Source organism: Pelodiscus sinensis, chromosome 6 (genome assembly GCF_049634645.1).
Source record: "Pelodiscus sinensis isolate JC-2024 chromosome 6, ASM4963464v1, whole genome shotgun sequence".
Taxonomy (NCBI): domain Eukaryota; kingdom Metazoa; phylum Chordata; order Testudines; family Trionychidae; genus Pelodiscus; species Pelodiscus sinensis.
The window spans coordinates 89,626,701-89,650,399 of record NC_134716.1 but is presented as its reverse complement, the minus strand read 5'-3'; the positions used below and the strand labels follow the sequence as shown (position 1 = coordinate 89,650,399).

The 23,699-nt window shown below is 44.2% G+C and overlaps 2 protein-coding genes across 9 annotated transcripts in view; one reads left to right on the top strand and one right to left on the bottom strand.

The window, feature by feature from the left end:
- The window catches only part of SREK1 (splicing regulatory glutamic acid and lysine rich protein 1), a 69,763-nt gene extending 63,276 nt beyond the window's left edge, over positions 1 to 6,487 (top strand). For 6 of the 8 annotated variants that reach the window (XM_075932373.1, XM_075932378.1, XM_006119166.4 and 3 more), the window contains 2 exons: positions 1,672 to 1,816; positions 4,159 to 6,487. In XM_075932373.1, coding sequence (XP_075788488.1) covers positions 1,672 to 1,816; positions 4,159 to 4,311 — 298 coding nt within the window. In that variant the 3' untranslated portion in view covers positions 4,312 to 6,487. The remainder of the gene's footprint in view (positions 1 to 1,671; positions 1,817 to 4,158) is intronic. The other 2 variants (XM_075932375.1, XM_075932374.1) reach the window with 1 other exon arrangement.
- An 8,684-nt stretch (positions 6,488 to 15,171) lies between these two features.
- LOC102450321 (interleukin-6 receptor subunit beta-like) overlaps positions 15,172 to 23,699 on the bottom strand; it is a 75,196-nt gene continuing 66,668 nt past the window's right edge. Inside the window, exon 20 of the transcript XR_012904880.1 lies at positions 15,172 to 15,491. The gene's annotated coding sequence lies outside the window, so the exon portion shown is untranslated. The remainder of the gene's footprint in view (positions 15,492 to 23,699) is intronic.

The following is a 23,699-nucleotide window of genomic DNA, read 5'->3' as shown; positions in this document are numbered from 1 at the left end:
TTTCCCTCTCTCCTCTCCCACCCTCTCTATTCCCCTCTCCTACCTCCTTTTCCCAGACTCCCCAGAGGTTCATTCCCACCTTTTCCCCAGTTTTGTTCAATAAACCCAGTTTCTATTTTTGAAAATACGTGTCTTTTATTTGACATCAGGAAGGGGGGCTAGGGAGGGGTAAGTGGAAGGACGTGAGGGAGGACTGGGGCATGAGCCCCCAGTGGGGAGGCTCTGAGGACTCCTCAGGGTGGACGCTCTCCCGCAGGGCCCCCTGGATCCTGACAGCCCCCTGGTGGACCTCCCGGATGGCAGCCTGCAGCAAGTGCAGCCAGGCTGGTGGCAGCGACCCCACGAGATGCACCGGTGTGCCCAGGGGCAGCTCTGGCTCCATGTGGCCGAGTGCTATAGTGTCCCGAGTGTGGGCACTCGGGCACTGCAAGACAGGACTGCTTTGCTGTCCCTCATCGAGGTAGACAAGCAAGTGGGGAAACCTTGAGAACTGTCAGTCCAGGGTGGGAGTAGGGTCCCTTTAAGCAGGGAGCTCTGTTAGCTTCAGGCAGCAGCTCCACACACTAAGTCCTAACCTGATGCCCTGGTGGCACTGGTTCTGGCCAGCCTTAACTTTGGTTCAGGGTCCACTCAGTGTGGACATGCTATTTCAAAATAGCAAAACGCTATTTTGAAATAGTTTTTGTGTATAGATGCATTATTTCGAATTAGCTGAATTCGAATTAACTATTTCGAATTAAGTTAATTCGAAATAGCACTGTAGTGTAAACATACCCTTAGTAACTAATTATTTCCAGATCAATGAGAGTGACTTTGGAAGTAGAGATAAATTACTCTTTTTAAACATGGATACAGTATGCAATACTGTACTTAATCATTTTTGCATGTTTGCATATATGGTATATGTGGACTTCAGATTCTTTTTAGCATAATTTGCAAGTCATATATACTTCTAGTCACTATTACTTGACAGTGGGGCTGTGTCCAGACTCCATGCCTCCGTCGACGGAGGCATGTAGATTAGCCAGATCGGAAGAGGGAAATGAAGCCGCGATTAAAATAATCGCGGCTTCATTTAAATTTAAATGGCTGCCCCGATCTGCCGATCAGCTGTTTGTCGGCAGATCGGGAGAGTCTGGACGCGATGCCCCGACAAAGAAGCCTTTCTTCATCGACACAGGTAAACCTGGTTTCACGAGGCTTACCTGTGTCGATGAAGAAAGGCTTCTTTGTCGGGGCATCGCGTCCAGACTCTCCCGATCTGCCGACAAACAGCTGATCGGCAGATCGGGGCAGCCATTTAAATTTAAATGAAGCCGCGATTATTTTAATCGCGGCTTCATTTCCCTCTTCCGATCTAGCTAATCTACATGCCTCCGTCGACGGAGGCATGGAGTCTGGACACAGCCTAAGAGATTTTTCTTTTAATAAACTCTGCCAGCTCTACAGTCTTTTAGATGCCTTCTACCTGAACGATTCAAAAGATATACCTTTTTAAAGCAAGAAGCTGTTGAATTACACAGTCTCTTACATAAGAGCTACCCGCTGAAACACATCAGTATTACAATTCAGTACTGAAAAATGAAGGGTCCTAAGAGTTAGTTTTCTAAAGGTAACTCTTTAGTATTCAATTGATTTACTCAATTACTGAATGTCTAAAACTTTCTTAAGCAGAAATAAGAAGGACAAAAAGAGAGAGAAAGAAAGGGATGCAAATAATGAAAAGAGAGACAGCGAGCAATCCACATCTAAGAAAAAGAGTAGCAAAGAAAAAGATGGAAAGGAGAAGTCTGACAAAACCACTACTACACTGAAGGTAAGCTCCTATGAACATTGATGAACAGGAAAGTGACTGAGCATGAGGGTTTGATTCTTGGTAAAAATCTGTCCTTTCTGTATTCATTCTTTGCCTTTTTGAACACTAAGTAGACTTCCTTCCAGCAAGAGATAAATGCTCCAATTACAAATTACTTGGGCAGGTCCATTAGACTAGATCTCACTGGTTGAACCTTCCCAGGTCTTCAAGTGGGTAAGTCAGGAAGAAATGAGTGGGACAGATTAAAGAAATGTAGGGTGGCTGATAGGTAAGCTGTCTGTCTCTGTGAGCAGCCATCAGGCACATTGTGTAGCCAACGAAAAAAGGCAGTTCAGTTGCTGAACTATATATCTACCTTGTACTTCCTTTCCATAATGCTGCCTCCCTAGTTCTCCGGGTCAAAGTCTGGCTAGAGAACTCTACAAGAAACAAAGCTGGAGGAGCAGACTCAGTATTTAAGTCACAGAACAGTGTTTATGGACATTATTAGCGAAAATCAAGTCTTCATTCTAAGATTACCTTGTGATATTCTAATTTTAACATTTCAAAAGGTAGCCTGTCCTTGAGAGAGTTGTAATTGTGTCTATTTAACTGTAGAAGTGAAAAAGTAAGACAGCCAGTGTCCAGTTTAAAAACTGACTTTTAATTGTTCTTGGATAAAACAATTATTGAAGTCTGTAGAACTATCATAAAAATGTAGTGGACATCTGAACAGAGATTTTGGTAAAATATTTTACTATTAGAGCTAGAGAGATTTGAATCCTGGTACAAGTGGCAAACTCTGCAAAGTCTTAACTAGGGAGTTGTTAGTGATATCTTCCTAGCATTGTTGTTTTGTTTTAGTTTGCTTTTAAATAATTATGTATACCAAAATATAGTTCTTTAAGGTAGCATTTCCCAAACTATGGGTCGTGGCCCGCTACTGGGCCGCGGGGAAAAAAATACTGGGCCTCAGCATGGCTGCTGGAAGGGGGTGCAGGGCGGGGGGGCTGGGAGGAAGTGTGTGGGTTGGGGGGGGGGAACCGGCCGCCAGGAAGCAGGGTTGGAGACAGCGGGGCTGTCCGGCGGAGATAGGGCAGAGGGGCCAGGCGGCTGACCGTCAGAGCAGGGCTGGCTGGGTGAGATCGGGAGGAGGAAGACAGTAGAACCAGCCTCTGGAAGCAGGGCTGGATGGGGGCAGCAGGGCTGGCCAGGGGAGATTGAGAGGAGAAGCAGGGGAGAATCGGCCGGCTGTGGGGGGGGGGCCGGCTGGCAGAAGTGGGGGGGGGGGCGTGGATGATGCCGGAACCAGCCACCGGAAGCGGGGCTGGATGGGGGAGATCAGGAGGAGAAGTGGGAGTAGCAAATCAACCGGCGGGAAGCGGGACTGACCTGGGCAAATGCAGACCTGAGCACATGATTGAGTCAGGCCCCAGGGATTCCATTTTGCCCCCTCCTACTGCCCTCCCCCCAATACCCTCCCTTAAGTAGTTGCGAACTGCCTGGCTGGTACCCTCATGCAACTTGAGCACATCTACCAGCCAGGCAGTTCGCAGCTACGGACTGATACACCTAATTAGAAAATACCGGACGGTCCAGTACAAAACCGGACACCTGCCAACTCTACCCCTCCTTGCCAGATACCCTACCCCCAATCTTCTCCTGCTCCCGCCCTTTGGAGTGCCCGTGCGGCACTGAGTCTCTGAAGCCCTGGCCCAGGCTAGGCAGAGGATGCAGCTGGGTGAAACACTGAAAACTTATTCATTTTTAATTCTTTTTTTTTTTTAATATGCGTTTATATTTTTGGGCTGCAAAAAAAGTACTGAAAAAAACGGGTTCCAACTAAAGTAAAATGTTTGGGAAACCCTGGTCTAGCCAGCTTTCTACCCATCTTCATAGTCCATTTATCAAATCCCTATTCCCTTAACTTGCGGCAAGAATATTGTGGGTGACTGTATCAAAAGCTTTGCTAAAGCTGGCACTAGGGGCTTTGGGAGGACCAGAAACAACTTATTCGAATATTCATCATTTGCTTAATGAATATGCAGATATGAAAATAAATGTTACCGGTCCTCCAAAAGCTCGTGACTGGATTTACTGGTCACCACGTCAAAAAGTTTAGGAACCCCTGCTTTAAGGCAAAGATTTTCAGAATTACAGGTATTTTTCTGGGTGCCAATTTCAGATTCCTTAAATGGTCCAGATTTTCAGGGCTGTTAAACACCCACCCTCTTAAATTGGGCATCTTTAAGCTATATTACATTAAGCATCCAGAAATGGAAACACCCAAAATCACCAATTACTCTTGGAAATATTGGCCTAATAAGTTATATTTTATAATAACCTTTCAACGTTCTTGGTAGGACAAAGATCACACTAAAGAGGATCCAAATTCTGAAATTATTAAGGCAGCAGACAACAAAGATACACTAAGGACAGATGAAGTCAAACTACAACAGAATGGGAACTGTCAACCAAACGAAGAAAACCTCTCAGTTAAAATGGAAGAAGTATAAAGTAGTGAATGGACCTCTGACTCAACTGTGGAGTGAATCCAAAGCTTTTTATTTCCCTGAAAGAGGAAGAAAACATCAAAGCAATCTACTGAACATGTTGATATGTACTTCCAATTCTTGTGATAGCTTTGTTGTCTTCTTGTTGGAAAGCAAGAAAGAACACAGACTAGTAATATATCCCGTTATAAAGGCAGATGCCATCAGAACTATTCATCTGTGAGAATCCATGCATTTCCATGATGGCAGTACTTACTTGTAACATGATTTATGTTAACTTTTGCCAAGAACTGTTCCAAATAAGTGGATATTGAAAGCTGTAGACCTGTATAAGCTGAAGGTATGCATTGGAAGTTGTTAAAATATTACTAGTTAATGAATTTTGTATTGTTTTTCCTTGTGTTTTTCTTTTTTAATTTCAATGTGTACTGTTTTGATAACGTGCTTGGAAATGGTGCAGAAATATTAACTTTCCCTTGTAAATGACAGCTATGGGAAATAAGGGGTTTACTTTACCACTCAGTTTTGCCATTATTGCGTTAAATGCCCGCTGACTAGTATGTTTTCATTTGTTCACTGCTTGGATTCATTTTTTCTCATTTAAGGTCATTTTCTTATTAATGTCCCTAAAATGAATATTTCTTTTAATAGTAATTGAATAATGCATGCTACAGTTCTATTTATAGAAGGAACAACCACCATACTGTAGATAATAGTTTAGCTTACTGGGTTTCTTCCCTCTCTCCAGTCCTTAAAAGTGAGCACATGTGTATAGTGTAGCAGGACTTTGTTTTGAGCCATATTGCAGAGGTATTAGTTACCATTAGCTGCATATGGTACAGGTGCCATTACGAAAATACCCCTGTTTTCAAAATAGTATATGGGAGCACAAGCTTTAGCTTTAGTGCCTTCTTAAAATGTAGTATATTTTCTGGAACTTTGTGTGTGCTATTAATTTTCAATTACATTTTACATAATTTCAATGGCTGTTCTACCCAAGAGCACACCAGTAGAAAAGAATGAGTAGTTTGTTAGAAAAGCTGCACTTGGTTCTCTTGGTACAAGATTGAAGCTCAATTTTGAAGAAGAGATTTATAAATTAATGCAAAAGTGAAGTTTGGGGACCATTATACTTTGAAGTATGGTAGATGAATACAGAGAGAGCAGGTTCTAATTTCAGAAAAATCAAAGGGAGCTCTTTTCCAACTTTTTCTGTACATTGGATGGCCTTAATCATTACCTCTCAATAATCTACTCTAATGTTGGTTGTGTGATGTGAAAAAAAACTGTATGCAAAGTTTGTTTGAAAAGAATAGTAGTTGAATTTACAGTAGAGTTATATGGTAGAGATTCCATGTCATTCTTGGATCCATTCTTTGGAGGAGAAAGCATGTAATTTGAGAGAATGATACACTGCAAGCATTTTTTCAAGTAAAAATGTGACTTGTGCTCTCTGAAATAATCTCATAAGATTTCGTAAAAGTCGTACCTTTAAAACTTGTTGAATACTAAAATCAAGTAGACTTATTTTTAATACAACTTAATACAATCAAAATACTTAATTGCCTTACCTCATGGGAAGAGTTATTTCTATCAGTTAAAAAAGCTGAGTAGTTATTAGTTGCTTTCAATTTGATTTTCCTTTATAAAGTTAATACATACAGAAGCCTAAGTCTTTTATGGGGAATGAAAAGTTGCCCACTTAATAAGGTAATGAAACCCAGTTTGATTGTGCAGCTGCTTAATCGCTCTTTATTTTTGTTAGGATTTGAAGTTTCTTGCCAATGTGTACCATTAAAACTATAGAAAATGCTTTACCATGTAAAGTATAGATAGTCATTTTTGTGATGTTTAGCCACATGCAGTTGGCTGGTGAACAGCTTATTCCAATAAAAGAATGACAAATCTGTATGCTTATAGAAAGACTGTGAAGGATCATGTCTTGCAGCTGTCTTATTTATGTGTAAGTAGCATAGAGCAAAGATTGTTTGTATACTTGTTATCTTTGGTACCATTTCACTAATAAAATTAAGTATTTTAGAGGGAAGTTTTTGCTTAATATACATTTTGAAAAGATCATTCTTAGTTGATTACTTATGTACTTGTTCTCAGGGAATTGTTTTGATTTGGAAAGTGCATGCCAATAATTAAATATATAAATATAAATATATAAAAATTAGCTTTCATAGGCTATCATCTTCCCTTTGAAAAACATCAAAATGGTTTTCACACATGGCTTTATGTTTCAAGTAGCAACAATTATTTTGATTCCTATTGGTTGAGGTTTGTTTTGTTTGGTTTTTTTTGGGGGGGGGTAGTATTCTAAAAATTGCACAGCTCATTGATATGGTAGAAATTCATATAATATTAGCTATGGTTGTCTAAGAACAATACTTTCAAAAAGTTGAAAATTGCAACAGCAGACTAGCAGTTTTACTAGCTAGTTGGATCATATATTGTTCCATAATTTAGCATATTCTCTTGTACTGCAGGATTTTTCCTAGAAAGTACGGTAGTTTTTTGAGTAGTGTTCCCATTGGTGCTCCACTATAGTTGTCGGGCTGTCCCGGCGCCACAGATAGGAGACTTTCAATAGCCATAATTAGCTGGACTGCTCATGCACAGTCAGTGTCTCGTGCCCTTTGCCTTCTCTCAACCACCCTCGGTCATAGACGGAGCTCTCCCTCTCTCTTCAACTTCATCTAGTCAGATAGATAGATATAATTAGTTAGTTTGTTAGTAATAACATTAACAACAACTATCAACTCTACGTAAGAGTTCTAGTTTTCAGTTACTGTTTAAAAAAACAAACAAACAAAAACAGAACACCTTTTTTCTTCTCTGTTTCACCAGCCTTCAGACTGCTGGGGGTGGGAAAGAAAATGAACAAATAATGCCGGGGTCTCCGGGTTTTAAAAAATGTGACGTCTGTTACAAACCCATTCCAGCCCAGATGGCCATGCATCTTGTATCCACTGTTTAGGCGAGGCTCATGTGCTTCAGAAATGCGCCCACTGCTCGAAGCTCACAGTAAGGACCTGGTGAGACAGAGAAATGTGCCTGCAAATGATTCTATGTGGCAAGGCGCTCCAGCCATCACACGCCTCGCCTGCAGCTATGCCAGACCCTGCTGTGCCACAAAAACACAGACCACCCTCTCCAGGGGCAGCCCCAAGAAAAAGACACAGGCTTCCCCAACACGTTCCCTGCCGTCCGCCCCGGTGAGCAGGGTGAGCACAGGTGACAAGCCGGGGACGTCCAGCACTGCCTCTTCGACTACAAAGGTGATTTCAGGCATAAAACACAAAAAGGCACCAACTCCAGAGCCAGTTGTGCGGGCACAGATGGCACCAAGACCCAGCATCAGCACCATGGACCTCATCAACCAAAGGATCAACACCGACTCTAGCGGAGTTGCTGACACCTGCTATTACAGATCCTGTGCTGCAGTCCACGGCATCGGAAAGACCCAACAATGCCTCAGCACTGAGGAAAGCCTCTGCTAAGACACATCAGAGTCCTAGTCCTTCTGCTTCCCCAACATTTTCCCTGGCACCGAGATCGCCAGTGCCGTGCATTCCCCATAGGGAACATGATGAGCTTTCATACTCTCTGCATCCTAGATCTTCATCCCCATACATTGCAGAACTGCAGAGAGATGCTCAATACTATGACAGGCAGAATTTCTACAAACTTCCCTCGTTCACCGGCACTGTCCCCACACAAGGCGTATTATAGACAGCACAGGAGTGTTTTTTCTTTTAGATGCTGCTCTCCTGCACGATCAGAACACTACCACGGTTATCACCATGACCAAGCGCCTTACTATCATCACCGTTGCTATCGGTCTTATTCAAAGAGATGGTCTCCATGCTATTACGGGTCGTTCTGTCTACCTCCACAACACCGCGTGAGCGGCATCCTACAACACCCCCACCACAAAGTCTGCCACCTCAAGCACATCATTCGGAGCCAGAGAAGGGGTGATTATCAGAGGCTGAAGAACAGCAACTTGACACTTCACCTACTGACCAATCATCATCCTCTCCTGAGGAGGCAGTGACCCCAGGCGACATATCGCTCCCTGACGACTTTAAGCAGTTCCAAGACTTGTTTACAAGTGTTGCAGAGAGCCAAGAGGTTCAATTGGCGGAAGTGCAGGAGAAGCAATACCGCTTCCTTAAAAATCTCCGGTCTCCTCATTGGGCCAAAATAGCACTCCCGATTGACGAGGTGATTATGGAGGCTGCGGAAGAGATTTGGCAGACTCTCGCCTTGGTCCCTCCAACAAAAAAAAAGGGTGGATAAAGAAATACTTTGTTCCATCAAAGGGGATGAATTTTTTGTTCAACCACCTTCAGCTAAATTCCCTCGTTGTGGATGCCGCACAACACAGGTCTAAGGCCCTCAGTGCAGGAATGCAGTAACTGAGAAAGATAGCAAAAGGTTGGATCTATTCAGCAGGAAGGTGTACTCCTCGGCCATACTATTGCTTCGTATTGCCAGCTATGTTGCCCTTCTGTTGAATCACGACTTCGACAACTACACAAAGCTTACAACACTGACAGAACATTTCCCGGACTTGAAAAGACTGATTCTAAAATCTATCATCTAGGAAGGTTATGCCTCTGCCAGGACAGGTCTTCAGATTGCTCTCGATATTGCAGACATAGTTGCTCGTTCCATGGCTACAGCAACTGTGATGAGGCGGTCTTCATAGTTATCTGCTAGAGTTTTGAGAGAACTACAGAACAAGGTAGAGGACCTCCCTTTTGAAAAACAAAAATTCTTTGCCAACAAGACAGGCGAGGTCCACTCCGGCAAAGATTCATGAACCATCCTCCGGATTTCTTGGTATGTACATGTCTCCATACTAACATAAACATTATGTCCCTTACTAAAGGCATCATGATTACTCATATCCTAGGCAACAGCAATGTGTTTTGACCAATCATGCTCAAAGCAGTGACCTCAAAGGTCATACCTCGACCATTCACAACTCAGGGAGCGGCTGTACTGAACTCGTCAGCAGCACAGCTGCACCATGTAAGAAGTGTTGCTGTAATGTTTCAGCATAAGAACTGTTTACAGTGAGGGGAAGAATTCTCCGATTGGCATAGGTAATCCACCTTCCTGAGAGGCAGTAACTAGGTTGATGGAAGAATTCTTCTGTAAACTTAGTTCTTTGAGAGAGTGACTTAGGTTGGCTCAACTATATCACTCAGCAGTGTGTTTTTTCACACCCCTGACCAATTTAGTTATGCCAACTTAATAGCTAGTATAAAAGTCTGTACTCAACTTACCTTCTGATGGCAAATATTTGATTATGTAATCATGAAAGAGCTGCATCAGCCTACATATGTTTATTGTATACTGAAATATAAAAGTAAAGCATTATTAAATGTAGTTTTGAGTGAGACAGGCATCCCCTCCCTCACAAGTGTTTTATTTCAAACTTATCCAGAGCTCCTTTGCATACAGTATTTATATCCTATTCCATATCCAACAACAAGGAAGCTTGTCAGGCTTTCTGCATAGGTCATGCTGCCCTAGGCGTCTGTCATACTGAGATGGCTGTCATTCTCCCGTATCTGAGCACATCAAAGTATTTTTTTCCCCTTTGCTCCATTTTGTATTCAACTATTAAAGCTGATCTTGATATATGTCCACTACCTTTCCCCACAGCGTGCATCTTTTGCATTCAGTATAAAACAAGATCCAGTAAGACATTGGTCTGGTCTTAGAGAGAAACAGTTTTACCCTTTATACTTTATTAGTTGTATTGGTTATGGTATTCTACAATTCAGAAGTGTTATTAACAGTATTTCTCTGTCTGTTCTGAAACTATCAATTCTACAATCTAAGAAGTTGAAAAAGAGCTTTGTCCCAAAAAAGTTTGACTATTTTGTGCCTGTTATGCCTTGTAAAAAAGGACTGTGCTTGTTGTCTGCTTTAGAAATCTGTATCCTACAATTATTTCTGAGAACGCTTGGCCTATTTTAATTGCATATTGTTTTAAAGAGTCCGTTTATTGCCACATTTTGGCAATTATGGAAACTGAAGTCTTTTGCTCATGAAATGTTTATCATCCTGGTGGTAGTAATACAGTCTTTCTCATGTGGATTAGTTGATGAGCCTCACACCAGACCCGAAAGCACTGCCGTTAGCAGCAGTAAGGGCATAGTCTTACCAGCCATTCAACTCTTAAGTCAGGTCTATACTACATGAGGAAGTGAACTTAAGATACACAACTCCAACTATAAGACTAGCATCCCGTCCACTTTCTTCACTCCTTGTGTTCCCATCGAGTACTCGGGTTGATAGTACCATCAGCAGTCCATTTTAGTGGGTCCTTACTAAACTTGCTAAATAGAACCCCAGATGACCAATATTCAGAGTATCAGAGGGGTAGCCGTGTTAGTCTGAATCTGCAAAAGCAACGAGGAGTCCTGTGGCACCTTATAGACTAACTGAAGTGTAGGAGCATAAGCTTTCGTGGGCAAAGACCCACTTCGTCAGATGCATGACACGAAAAGCTTATGCTCCTACACTTCAGTTAGTCTATAAGGTGCCACAGGACTCCTCGTTGCTTTTGCAGAATCTTCAGAGTGTCAATCTTGGGGTAAGCGTGGACCTGGCCTTGGAGTCACTTATGAGACTGCTAGCTCAAGGTTGCCATTTGACAGTGATTTTTCAGGATATGGAGAACTGTCCACTACAAACTAGATTTGGGACAAATAATTTATAACTCAGATGTAACGGCTTTTGTAATCAGTGACTAAGGAATTTGACTTTGAACTGTGGAATTAAAGTAAAAGGTTCATGCATCTCTATATCACTTCTGTGACCCAGACAATTTTATTTTTGTTTAATCAGGCCCATGTTGATTTGAAACACTTTTACCATTTTCTTGGTTTTTTTTTTCCAGTGTTTGCCCTATTTCCCTTGCAAACTGAATGCCAAATGTTGTCAATAATACTTGTATGCCTGTGGTGTTTTGTTTTTTGTTTAACAATTGTTAATAACCTCCCCCTCCTCCCACGGATGGAAGAACAGATTGCTTTTGATTCTTTATTCACCATACTGATTATCAAAAAATGATTTTGTTCTTGCTATAAAGGTATGTTTCAACACTACTTGAAATCCACAAGAAAATCATCTATCTACAGTGAAAGCTTTATCTGGCACTCTGTTAAATGGAAAACTTTAACCGGCACTGTCCAGCCACAATATCGCCACGTCTTCAGATGCATGCGCCTGACTCCTGCCTGTCCAGCTAGCCATTGCAGGGTTTCTGACAGCTGGCACTGCCAGCTGATGTCATCAGCAGGTGCCTCCTTCTCCCTCAGCCTTCCTCAAGCTGTCAGGAGCTGGATCTGCTGGCAGAAGGCAGGGCCAAAGCAATGAGCTTTGTTATCCAGTGCATTCAATTAACTGGCAGCCCCTTATGAGTGCTGGATAACAGAGATTTCACTGTAATTTCTTTATCTAGGCTTTTAATATCAATTGCTTGTAATGGTATCACAGAATCATAGAAAATGTAGGGCTGGAAGGGACTTAAAGAGGTCGTCTAGTTTAGCCCCATGCTGAGGCTGGACTAAGTACCTGCTGCAGCCACCTAGATTTGTGCTAATTCTGTGTCTGTGATGAACAACTCAAACTGCTGAAAAATTGCCAGTTTATAGATTCAAAACTCCCACTGTTATTTAAACAAAACAATTTGGTGGTGACGCACAATTAATTTCATTAATCATTACCAGATCCTTTGCCTCTTCTCTAGATCTCTAAGATTTATTTTTTGCACATCTGGCACAAAAAGTTCCCTGATCTGACTGGGGATTCGGCACTACTGTAATAAAAATTATTATTTAATAATTTCCTTTCTAATACTAGAAGTTTCTGATAAATAGATTTTATTAAACATTTTTCCACAATTTATTCTGTGTGGATTATGTATATCTGTTAAAGCAATTATTAAATAGTAAAAGTAAAGAAATGTCAAATGCTACTAGTATTGTGTTGCTATTTTGTAAATAAGTATGTTGTATGGTTTTTTTATTTGTGTTTTGGAAACTCTCTCACCTAATCTGTCTGATTTTAATGGGAAAAAATATGTTATTCTTGCAGATTAGCCAATATAGCAGATTGCTCAGTTTCCTAAAGCACTCCTCTTTGTGCTTTCGGACTGCATCTACACTAGAGAATTGAATGGCTGGTAACTAAAGTTGTGGAATAGAACTAGAATGTATTAATGGAATGGGGAAGGGACCACAAAAAGCGTTTAGCACATCAATATTCTCTAGTGTAGACAAGGCCTCAGAGTGCTAAGGAATCACAAGAAGCCAGTTACTTGTCTCTAACAGTTCCACCAAAGTTTCTTTTCCCTTTAAACAAAAGAGATGAAAATCTGTCTCTATTAAAATCAATGGCAAAACTCCCATTTGCTTAAATAGGATCAGAATTTCACGAGAGGTCTTTATTATTGCTAACACTAAATAACATCCATTCACTGAGAATGTGATTTTCAAAAGAATCTGCATCTTCCAGTGCCTAAATACCATTGGAAATCTACCATTGGAAATTGCTCTGAGGGGTTTGAGAGCACAAATCCTGTTTATCTATGTCACACACTTATGAAAATCGTGACCTATGTCAATAAGTATCTTGCCATATTGTTTTTAAAGTTGTCCTGTTTGTGGTACATTTTCTGGCTGGTTTGACTCGAGCTCTTCCCACTCCAGCTGACTACCATTTCTGTTACCTGGGTATTTGTGATTCATTGTGAGGAAACTGTGTTGCTCGCCTCTGAAGGATGAAGGGGAGAAATACTGTTTGACATAAATTGATGGCTCACCATGGGACCCAGATCATGTCTTGCTTCATTAATAAGTTAATTTAAGAAAAGATATTTTTAATCAAAGACAGATAAATATTTCTTTGAGGAGTGTCCCCATGGGTGCTCCCACCAGTCGGAGATTCTTAGTAGCAGTGTCTCTCCGCTCCCCACCCCACCCCCCAAACTGGCCACACGCGTGAGTCTCAGGCGCAAGACGCTTGGAGTGTGTAATGCACATGTGCGGCCAGCCGACTTCTCAGTTCTTCTCTGACCGTCGCTGGCTTCAGTTGCAGCAGAGCAGTTGTTTTTTACACACTTAGCTCTCTTTACTTAGCTTATTTTGTTTAGTTCTTTTCAGCTATTTTTGTTATTATTCATGCGGTCTATCCATATCCATAGCAGACAGCCACTCTTAGTGTGTCCACTGCCTGAGTCAAGATCATGATACAGAGCACTGCCAGCATTGCAGGAAATTGACTAAGTGCAGAAGGAGAGCTGGACAGCTTCAACGCTGCATTTTACAAATGGAGAAAGCCTTGAAATCTCCCTAGGACTCTCTCCCTAACTTGCCCCTCAGGCATAGTCCATCAAGGGCAGAGGCTGGCAAAAGGGCTCTTTCAGCTGCAAGCCCAAAACCCAACAGAAAATCTCCCTCAGCGAGGAAGAGGTCTCAGATTTCCTCCGGGTCTACATACTCAACAAGTAAACTGACAAGTGCAAAAGCTAATACTACCGCCTCTATCAAGGGGGACAGTTAACAACTCTAATGCTGGATTCCATAAAAGCTGAGAGCACAAACAGAGGGCTTGGCCCTCTTCAGAGAGCCGGACGGCGAGGCGAATTAATCAAACCACGGCTCTGGTACTGGCTGAAATGCCGGCAGCAAAAAAGTGGTTGTTGGCAACATCACGTTCCATGCTGGCACCATCTGCTGCACACGCACCATCGCTGAACACCCAGCACCGGCAAAATGCTCAAAAGTGCTAAGCATGTTCTTGGTGCCCTACGCGCTACCGGCACTGGCTGGTCAAAGAAATGTGGTGCTGATGGCTCCTCCTCCTTTCCTTCCGCAGTTCAGTACAACAGCAGAGTTGTGAGTACCTTCGGTGCCGGGAACCCTGCTTTTCAGTGCTGATGGCTTCCCAACCAGCTCAAAATTTTTCTTTTTTGGGTACTCCTGCCTCTGTCAGCAAAGTTTAGTGACTCTGAGGAGGAAGCTTTACCTCAAGCTTGAGTGTCTAAGACCTCCTCACCTAAACCGGTGCAGCTCCTACAGTGGCAACAGCAGTGGGTACCGCCACTCATGCCTCCAAGTTTGCCATATTGGGGCCCATGGGCTTCATTCAGACATCAGCTCTCTCCCCAGCCAGGATGCCAATACCACTCATCTGCCAGGCCTTGCTTTCCCAGCCTATTTTTGCTAGACAGGTCTGAATTTTCCAAAGGCAAAGAGGATGTGGATGTTAAGGGCAGAGCAACTCTCCCACTCCCCCACCCACCTACACACTCTTCTCCATCCTCGTCAGCAGACACAATTATGCCCCCATTGCTCATGAGTTCGGAGGACTATTTCAAGTCCTTCCATAACTTTTTTTAAGAGGGTAACCAACAAACTAGAAATATCTCTACCCATTCCTCCTGACACACACCACAAGCTAACTAATATTCTTCACGCCTCTGCGCATACTAGGGTTTCAATACCCATGAATGAGGACTGGATCCAGCTAAGCTCCTCTGGAAGATCCTGGCGACAATCCCACCTACATCGAAGAGACTAGATCAAAAATACTACGTTGCCCCAAAGGGCGTGGAATTGCTCTTCATTCACCCCTCTCCAAACTCTAGTGGTAGGGGTGGCAAACCAGAGAGGTAAACCGCAGACTATGCTATCAACTGTATATGACAAGGAATGGAAGAGGCTTGATGGCATGGGCAAGAGCTCATACTCCTCCACCTGCCTCCAGCTCCACATTGCCAACTACATGGCACTTCTTTCCAAATATACACACACTTTTTTTTATACTAACTGTAGACTTTTATTGAAAATATACCAGACAACAGAAGAGAACGATACAAAGCTTTGATGAAGGAAGATTCTATGATCTCTAGAACCATACTAGTCTTCCCTCAATTCCATGGATACAGCTTCTAAATCTCCGGCATCTGCAGTGGTGATGAGGCGTACGTCCTGGCTTCAACTGTCAGATTTTTCCAAAGGAAGTTCAGAGCACAGTCGAGGACCTCCCTTTCAAGACATTCCGGCTCTCTGCAGACACCACGAATATGACTATTCACTCCCTGAAAGAGTCACGAGTCACTCTGCGCACACTTGGCATCCAACCTCCTCCTAACAGAAGAAAGCAAAATAGATAATTTACATATAGATACAAATGAATGCCTTTCAACCACACTAGACAGTACGACAACTGATGATGTTCAAGACAACCCAGATGTACACAATCATCGGAACAACCCCTTGCCCAACAAGCTCCAGCACTTCAGTCATTTTGAAGTCTTGGTCAAGGGTTGGACAGCTCCCATACATCCAGGGTGGCAATCCAAGCCTTATACCACATTTGGCTCCAGACTAGCAGATTCTATCCTGCCTCACAGTGCATTACGACTGACAAGTGAGTTCTCGTGATCATCAACACAGGTTACGTCATCCCCTTTACCTCCACCCCCCACCCACAACCACCATCCCCGTCCCTTTTCAGGTACCCTTCTCACAAGGCTGTGCTTGTACAAAAGGCAAAATGTCTCCTGCAATTGGGAGCCACGGAAGCGGTGCTTTTCAAGTGCAGGGGAAGAGGTATTTATTCTCACTACTTCCTCACAACCAAGAAATCAGGGGGTTGGAAAGCTATACTAGATCTCAGAGGACTCAATCACTACGTGCATTATCAACGCTTCAAAATGGTGACTCTCATCACAGTCATACTCTCGAGAAAGGAGATTGGCTGTCCACCCTCGACCTTCAGGATGCTTACTTCCACATCGCAATACATCCCATCACACAGATGCTTCCTCAGATTCACAATGGCAAACCAATATTTCCAATATAGAGTCCTACCTTTTGGCCTATCGACTGCCCCAAGGGTATTCTCAGAAGTGGTAACAGTGGTTGCCGCTTACCTCAGAACAAGGGGAATTACCACATTTTCCCTACCTTGACGATTGCCTCATAAAGAGCCAGTCACCTTACCATACTCAGTAGGTAGTGACATTTACCAGGGCATTATTCGACAGACTCGATCTATGCATAAACCTGGAAAGTGTGTCTTGCTCCCAGTGCAGACACTAGACTTCATAGGGGCACACCTGGACTGTTAAACAGCAGTAGCCTCGCTTCCACTTCACAGTAGTTCAAGACTTGGTGCATCTGGCACAGTTCAGCCCCTGTGTAACTGCCAGGCAGTGCCTGCACCACCTTGGTCACATGGCAGCTGCCACCTTGGTAGTGCCTTATGCACGCTTGTATATGAGACCAATGTAGACTTGGCTCAGGGTAGTGTACAGGCCACATGTACACCCGTTGAACAAGTCTCTCAATATGCCATGTGGCATAAAAGTATCCCTTACCTGATGGACACAGCCCAACAATATATACACAGGATCTCCGTTTCAGCAGAAACCCCCTAATGCTTACAATTAGCACAGACGCCTCACTAATAAGTTGGGGGGCTCATTTGCAGGACTAGGTAGTCCAAGCCAGGTGGACACCAGATAAGCAATGTGAACACATCAACTTGCTCGAGCTCAGAGCAGTCCAGTATGCATGCATGCACTTCTCCCAGATAATACGCAATAATATGGTCCACATACTGTAGGGGTCAATTGAGGAAGAACTCTGTACGTGTGAAGTATAGGGGTGGTGAGGCCTGCATTCCTCCCCTTTCCCATCTCCCCCCCCCTTCCCTACTGATGTGCCAGAAGCAAGCTTCTATGAACATACACCATTGTAGCATAAACAAATTGTAGATAAGGGCGGGAACATAACAATCTCGTTTACCTAAATGTACCAATCATGTAAACAAAGTCAAAGGACAAGCAATACAGCTGAGCCATACTGTAACAAGCAATGAGTAACCCCTAGAAATTTCCAAGCTGCAGAATAAGGCAGATAAATTATATTTAAAGCTGCACCAGAGCACAGCAATTTGGACCTCACCAATGGGCTTTGGGTACCAACCCCTCAGAAGCTGAGACAGTCTATCACTTCATCCGCAGCCGAAACGGGTTCCCCAGCTATCAGAAGGGATGTAAGAAATGCCGCTTTTCCTATCACGTTCTTTTAGTTAAGGGGCACAGCTAATAGCTGTCAGGAAATAAATTGCTTGTGTTTGACAAATACCTGTGTAGTGTTTTTTTTGTTTTTTTTTTTGTACTTTGAGAACCCAGTGTCGGACCTGAGACTCACTCTTGCCGGCAACACATACTGATGGACAACTTGACAATAATGCACTACATCAACAAGTAGGGTGGTGTCCGTTCTCGCCAGCTCTGTTGGGAGGCAGTACATTTATGGGAATGGTACATCCCTCGGCACATTCACCTCATAACCACATGTATCCCAGGCAGACAATACATAAGCGGATGATCTCAGCAGAAACTTCTCCCTCAATCACTAGTGGGAGATCAACAGGTCGGCCATCAATCATCTGTTCCACAGATGGGAGTTTCCTGCGATGGACCTCTTTGCCACACACACAAACTCAGTGCCCTCTCTATTGCTCCAGAGCGGGATTGGGCCCCGGCTCTCTGGGGGATGCATTCAACATCAGATGGGACGCGCCTCTAGCATATGCATTCCCACCAATTCCTCTTATCTAGAGAGTGATACTCAAAACAGGACAGAGCCACAGTGATACTGCTAGCGCCATGATGGCCCAAACAGATTTGATATCCAGCTCTTCTACAAATGGCCATGCTTCCCCCACATCACTTCCCTCCGGTTCCATCACTGCTCACCCAATAGAACGAGAAGATTCGCCACCCTGTCATCGAGTATCTTCACCTGCATGTGTGGCTCCTTGCTGGCTAACCACAACAGTGATCCAGTGTCCTCTTCGAAGTTCAAACTATTCTCACCACCAGTCACAGACTTGCAACGAGGAAATCTTATACTCAAAAGTGGCAGCGTTTTACTAGTTGGTACTTCATTTGACACTACACCTCTACTCAGATTGGAGGCCCATTCATACTTACCTACGTACTACACCTCCACAACGCAGGTCTATCCCTCAGCTCCATCCGAGTCTACCTCGCAGCCATATCTGCATTCCACCTGCCCATACAGAATCATTTAGTTTTCACTCATCCATCAATCGAGATTTCTGCGAGGTCTGTACAATACAGTCCTACAATTAAAGAACCAGTCCCTGCATGGGACCTTAACCTCGTGCTATGGGCAAACCGTTTAAACCACTAGCTACATGCTCCCTTCTACACCTGTCTATGAAGATGGCCTTTCTCATGGCTATTACCTCTGCACAAAGGGTGGGAGAGTTGGGCTCGCTTATGACCAACCTGCCATATACGGTTTTCCACAAGGACAAGGTGGTCCTCCAGACCCATCCTAATTTCATTCCCAAAGTATTTACCGTGCTCCATTGTAGTGAACCAGTTTACTTATCTGTCTTCTTCTACAAACCTCATAGTGACAACAGGGAAAGGGCTCTCCATACACTCGAAATCTACAGGGCGGTGGCCTTTTACTTGCAACGAACATGCTTGTTCAGCAAAACGCCTCACTTGTTTACCTCCTCCACAGAGAGATCTCAGGGACTACCGATCTCTAAACAGACTGTCCAAGTGGATTTCAGACTATATAAAGACTGGTTTATGTCATATTCAACAAATAGCCTCCTTCGGCTGTATGTGCCCATTCCACAAAGGCAATGGCCACTTCCACAGCTTTCCTCCGTGGTATCCCCATGGACGAGATCTGCAGAGCAGCCACATGGGCTTTCACACTCACTTTCGTGCATCACTGTGCCATCCAGTCATATGCAGACACTCACACTCGATTCAGCCACTCCGTACTTTCAGTAGCCAAAACAGGCCTTCGTAAGGTCCCACTGTGACGGCGCGTTGGGGTTCCCCCATCTCCTGCACCCCGAAATGGCACAAACAGACTGCACCAGCCGGTGAAATAGAGGAAGTTTTTATTGCCTCTCCAGGATACAGCACAGATGTAATCTGGTCACAGAGCTGGGCTAGGATGCCTCAGGCCCCCTTGGGATGGGGGAGACTGGGCCCCTAAACTCCAGCCCCTTTCCCTAGGCTGTCTCCTCCATGCTCCCAGACAGCAACTAACTAATACTCTTCCAGTCCTGCCCCCCCAGCCAGGGCAGCATTCCACCTTCCTTTGTTCCTCTCCATGGGGGGTGTCTGGCCATACCGGTTGAGAGGTCCCTTTGCATAGTGACTCATCCTGTTTTGCTGGGTCGTGGTACCCACGGCAGCCAGTGGGGGTTACCCCAGAGCCAGCAGCATAGAAACCAGCCAGGTACCCCCACTACGTCACACCCACCTTCAAGCACTGATACTGCTCTGTAGTCACCTAAAAGTGGAGCAGCCACAGGGACACTCTTCGAAGAAGGGAAGGTTACTGACCCTGTGCAGTAACTGGAATTCTTTGAGATGGTTGTCCCCGGGGGTACTCCACCACCCACCCTCCTCCCCTCTACTTCAGATTCTGTTTGGATCTGGATCAGAGAAGAACTGAGGAGCCCGGCTGGCCACGAATGCGCATTACAACAGGTGTCTCATGCCAGAGCCTTGCACTTGCACCAGCCTGGGGGGAAGTGGGGGAAAGAGGAGCACTGCTACTAACCATCTCCAACTGGTGAGCGCAGCGGCGCTGGTGCACCTAAAGGCGAAGCACCCATGGGACAGCCATCTCAAAGAACTACAGTTATTGCATAGGGTGAGTAACTTTCTATTATATTAAAGTATGGGAATGGCAAGTGGACAAGGGTGTTTCTTAAAATTCAGAAATGCCTTTTGAATTTGACTTTTTGTTTATTGTATATCTGGTATAAATGGTGGTAGAAGTATCTCATTTTTTGAGAGAATCTGGAAGAAAAGATTTTAGGTTTAAATCAAATTGTATCAATATTTTAAAGGGTTAATACCACCTAATACTTGCACTTCCCTTATGTTTATAGCAGTGTGACGGTCAGAAGTTCAGCAAATGTAGTATTCATGTAGAACTTGCCACTAAAGTGTTTCATCTTAGACTTTCATTACACTTCTATTTTGCTGTGCTAGCTGTCTAGACTGGCAATTTTTCTTAAATTCATAATAATTATTTTACCAGAATTCTTTGAAAAATTTTTTGTTCCTATAAAATCCAGGAAATTTGCCCTTCTGCTGTTAACATTTTTTCCTCTTTGTGTCTAGCTATGGAGCATTATACTACCTCTGTGAAGACAGCTCAGCAATAAGCATCTCCATAAAATAAGTACCGGTATCTCTGAATCAGTTTCACACACACAGAATAGGAAGCCACTGTCTGGAAAGGAGTACTGCAGAAAGGGATCTAGGAGTTATAGTGGGCCACAAACTAAATATGAGTCAACAGTGTGACACTGTTGCAAAAAAAGCAAACATGATGCTAGGATGCATTCATAGATGTGTTGTGAGCAAGACACGAGAAGTCATTCTTCCTCTCTACTCTGCGCTGATTAGGCCTCGGAGTATTGTGTCCAGTTCTGGGCACCACATTTCAAGAAAGATGTGGAGAAATTGGAGACAGTCCAGAGAAGAGCAACAAAAATGATTAAAGGTCTAGAGAACATGACCTATGAAGGAAGACTGAAAGAATTGGGCTTCTTTAGTTTGGAAAAGAGAAGATTGAGAGGGGACATGATAGCGGTTTTCAGGTATGTAAAAGGGTGTCACAAGGAGGAGGGAGAAAAATTGTTCTCCTTAGCCTCTGATGATAGAACAAGAAGCAATGGGCTCAAACTGCAGCAAGGAAGTTTTGGTTGGACATTAGAAAAAAATTCCTAACTGTCAAGGTGGTTGTGGAACCTCCATCTCTGGAGATATTTAAGAGCAGGTTAGATAAATGTCTATCACGGATGGTGTAGACCAGTGCTTCCCAACGCAGTGCCCGCGACGCAGGATGGCCAGGGGAAAATGGGCCGCATGCACTGCGGGGCTGAACTCGCGCCATGACGGGGTGTGGGGAAGCACCGGCGGCGGGAGAATCTGCCAAGGAGTGCGGTGGGGAAGCCACGGGAGCAGGGCGGCCAGTCCAGAGTGGCAAAATGGCTACGATGGGGGGGTCTGTCACCAGCGCAGGCGCACTTGGCATTGGGCCAGCTGGCTGGGTGACGCAGTGGGATGACGCCACCCACCAGTGCGGCGCCTGCCACACAAAAAGGTTGGGGACCCATTTTGACAATTCAGGAAAACTTGGAGACCCAAGGCAATTCAAGGAGAGGGGGCAGATCCACCTGGGGAGACACTTGGCGACCCTTTTGAAATGTATTGGCGACCCATATTTGGGTTCTGACCCATAAGTTGGGAAACCCTTGTCTAGACAGTACTGGGTCCTGCCATGAGGGCAGGGGACTGGACTCGATGACCTCTCAAGGTCCCTTCCAGTACTAGTATTCTATGATTCTATGAAAACATGCTGTTAAATACATCCAGCTCAACTGGGAGATCTGAGATTAAATTAGCTGTTGTGTATATCACTAGAACTCAACATAAAGAATAATGTTGATAAGTATTAAGGTGTGCTTTGTCCGAGCAGAAACAAATGTGAACCACAGACACTTTTGTTGCTAATTTTTTAAAGTTCACTGGATCCCATTAAGTTTGTCTTGGGTAGGTTTTCTTTTTAACTGGTCTATTAGGGTGACAAGAAAGATGGCTGATCACTTCTTTTTGATTAACTACACTTTTTGATTAACTAAAATCCTATGGGCTTGATATGTATGAATCTACAGTAGAGTCCCTATCATCCGACCTAAACAGGACCGACACATGGTCGGATTACCGAATATGTCGAATGATACGGACTCTACTGTAGAGAGCAATGGAATAGCTGATGCTGCTCCTGCCGGGCCGAAGCGTCCCCGACAGAGCAGCATCAGCTGTTCCGTTGCTCTCTAGGAGAAGCTGCAGCCACTCCTGCCGGGCCCGCTTTGTCCCAAGCAGGAGTGGCAGCAGCTGCTCCTAGAGAGCGAAGAGGCAGCAAGCGGGGCTGTTCTCCCGACCTGCGCTGTATCTGACCCTGCAGCTCCCGGGGACAAAGTCAGATAAAGTGGAGTGTTGGATTACCGGGTGTCAGTTAATCCACTGTACTAACAGTTTCACCTCAGCCTTGAAGTCCTTATGATCAAAAAGTGACCCCTCTTCTGAAGTTAGGCTGTGGTCATATGGCTGCTTAAGACAATAACTTAATCAGGCTGAGTCTCAACGGGGTGGAAGGATAGCTATGTACTGAAGCTATAAGCCTGGTTTGCAGGACACAAGGGCAGGGCTACTCAACATGCAGCCCGTTCGTTTGTGGTCTGCAGCACGTTTGTTTGTGGCCCATGGCGTGGTTTAGATTGACACAGGACTCAACACAGAGCTCAACACATGGCCCACGGGTGGGATCATTTGATCATGGCCTCCACTGGGAACACGCTCCACAAAGGCAAGTCAATATAATGGTCTTTTGTTGATATGCATTTTAGTAGTTTAAATTCCTGGATTGTCAAGTGCAAAACTGGTGTAACTTGGGTAAATATTGCATTTTATTAATATCAGCAGAACTGACTTAAATGGGGCCTGCATGTTGTGTGGTCTTGCCTTAATCTTTATATTCATATCCCTCAGTGTGAAAGAATCTATTTGCATATATATTTGCATGTATATGCAACCATGCTTAAGCTGCAGCCCTCAGCATGTGCTGTGAGTATCAGTGTGGCCCCTGTGGCTTCCAGCGTTGAGTAGCCCTGCACTAGGGTGTACTTTCATTTCTCACAGACGTGACACTTATATACTCCGTGCCTCATTTTTCACTCAGTCAGCATTACAGTTCCCAGGATCAGTCAGAGGACAAGAACCAGAAGCCCTGTCATCAGTTTACGAGACAAGCGTCACCACGTGCCAAGCGATTTTCCCCCCAAAGGCCAGCCCATGGTACCTCCTGATTTAAATCCTTATCCCCCATCATGGCCTCGGAGCAAGAGGCATGGATTGCTGGATTCCTGCCACAGATTTGCTGAGCACTCAGTCAAGGTCCCTGAGTTAGGCTTTCATCCCCTTCCAAGTGCTCCTCCTCCAGATAAGACTGAGGGCACAACTGCAGGTAAAGTCACCACTTCAGTAGACCCTGGTCACCAGGTTTCCAGATACAGGCCTGCTATGGAACAAGGCTTGATCTTAGCAGCTCAGCCTCCCAGGCCCTCGGTATCAGCTCGGTCATCAGCACTGAAGATTGACCAGTGATCCCAGGCAGTGGCCAATCCTGTGGTATTCCTGAACCCCATAGGGGTTCACTCAACCATTCCAACCTCTCCAATCAGTGTTGAAAATTTCAGATAGG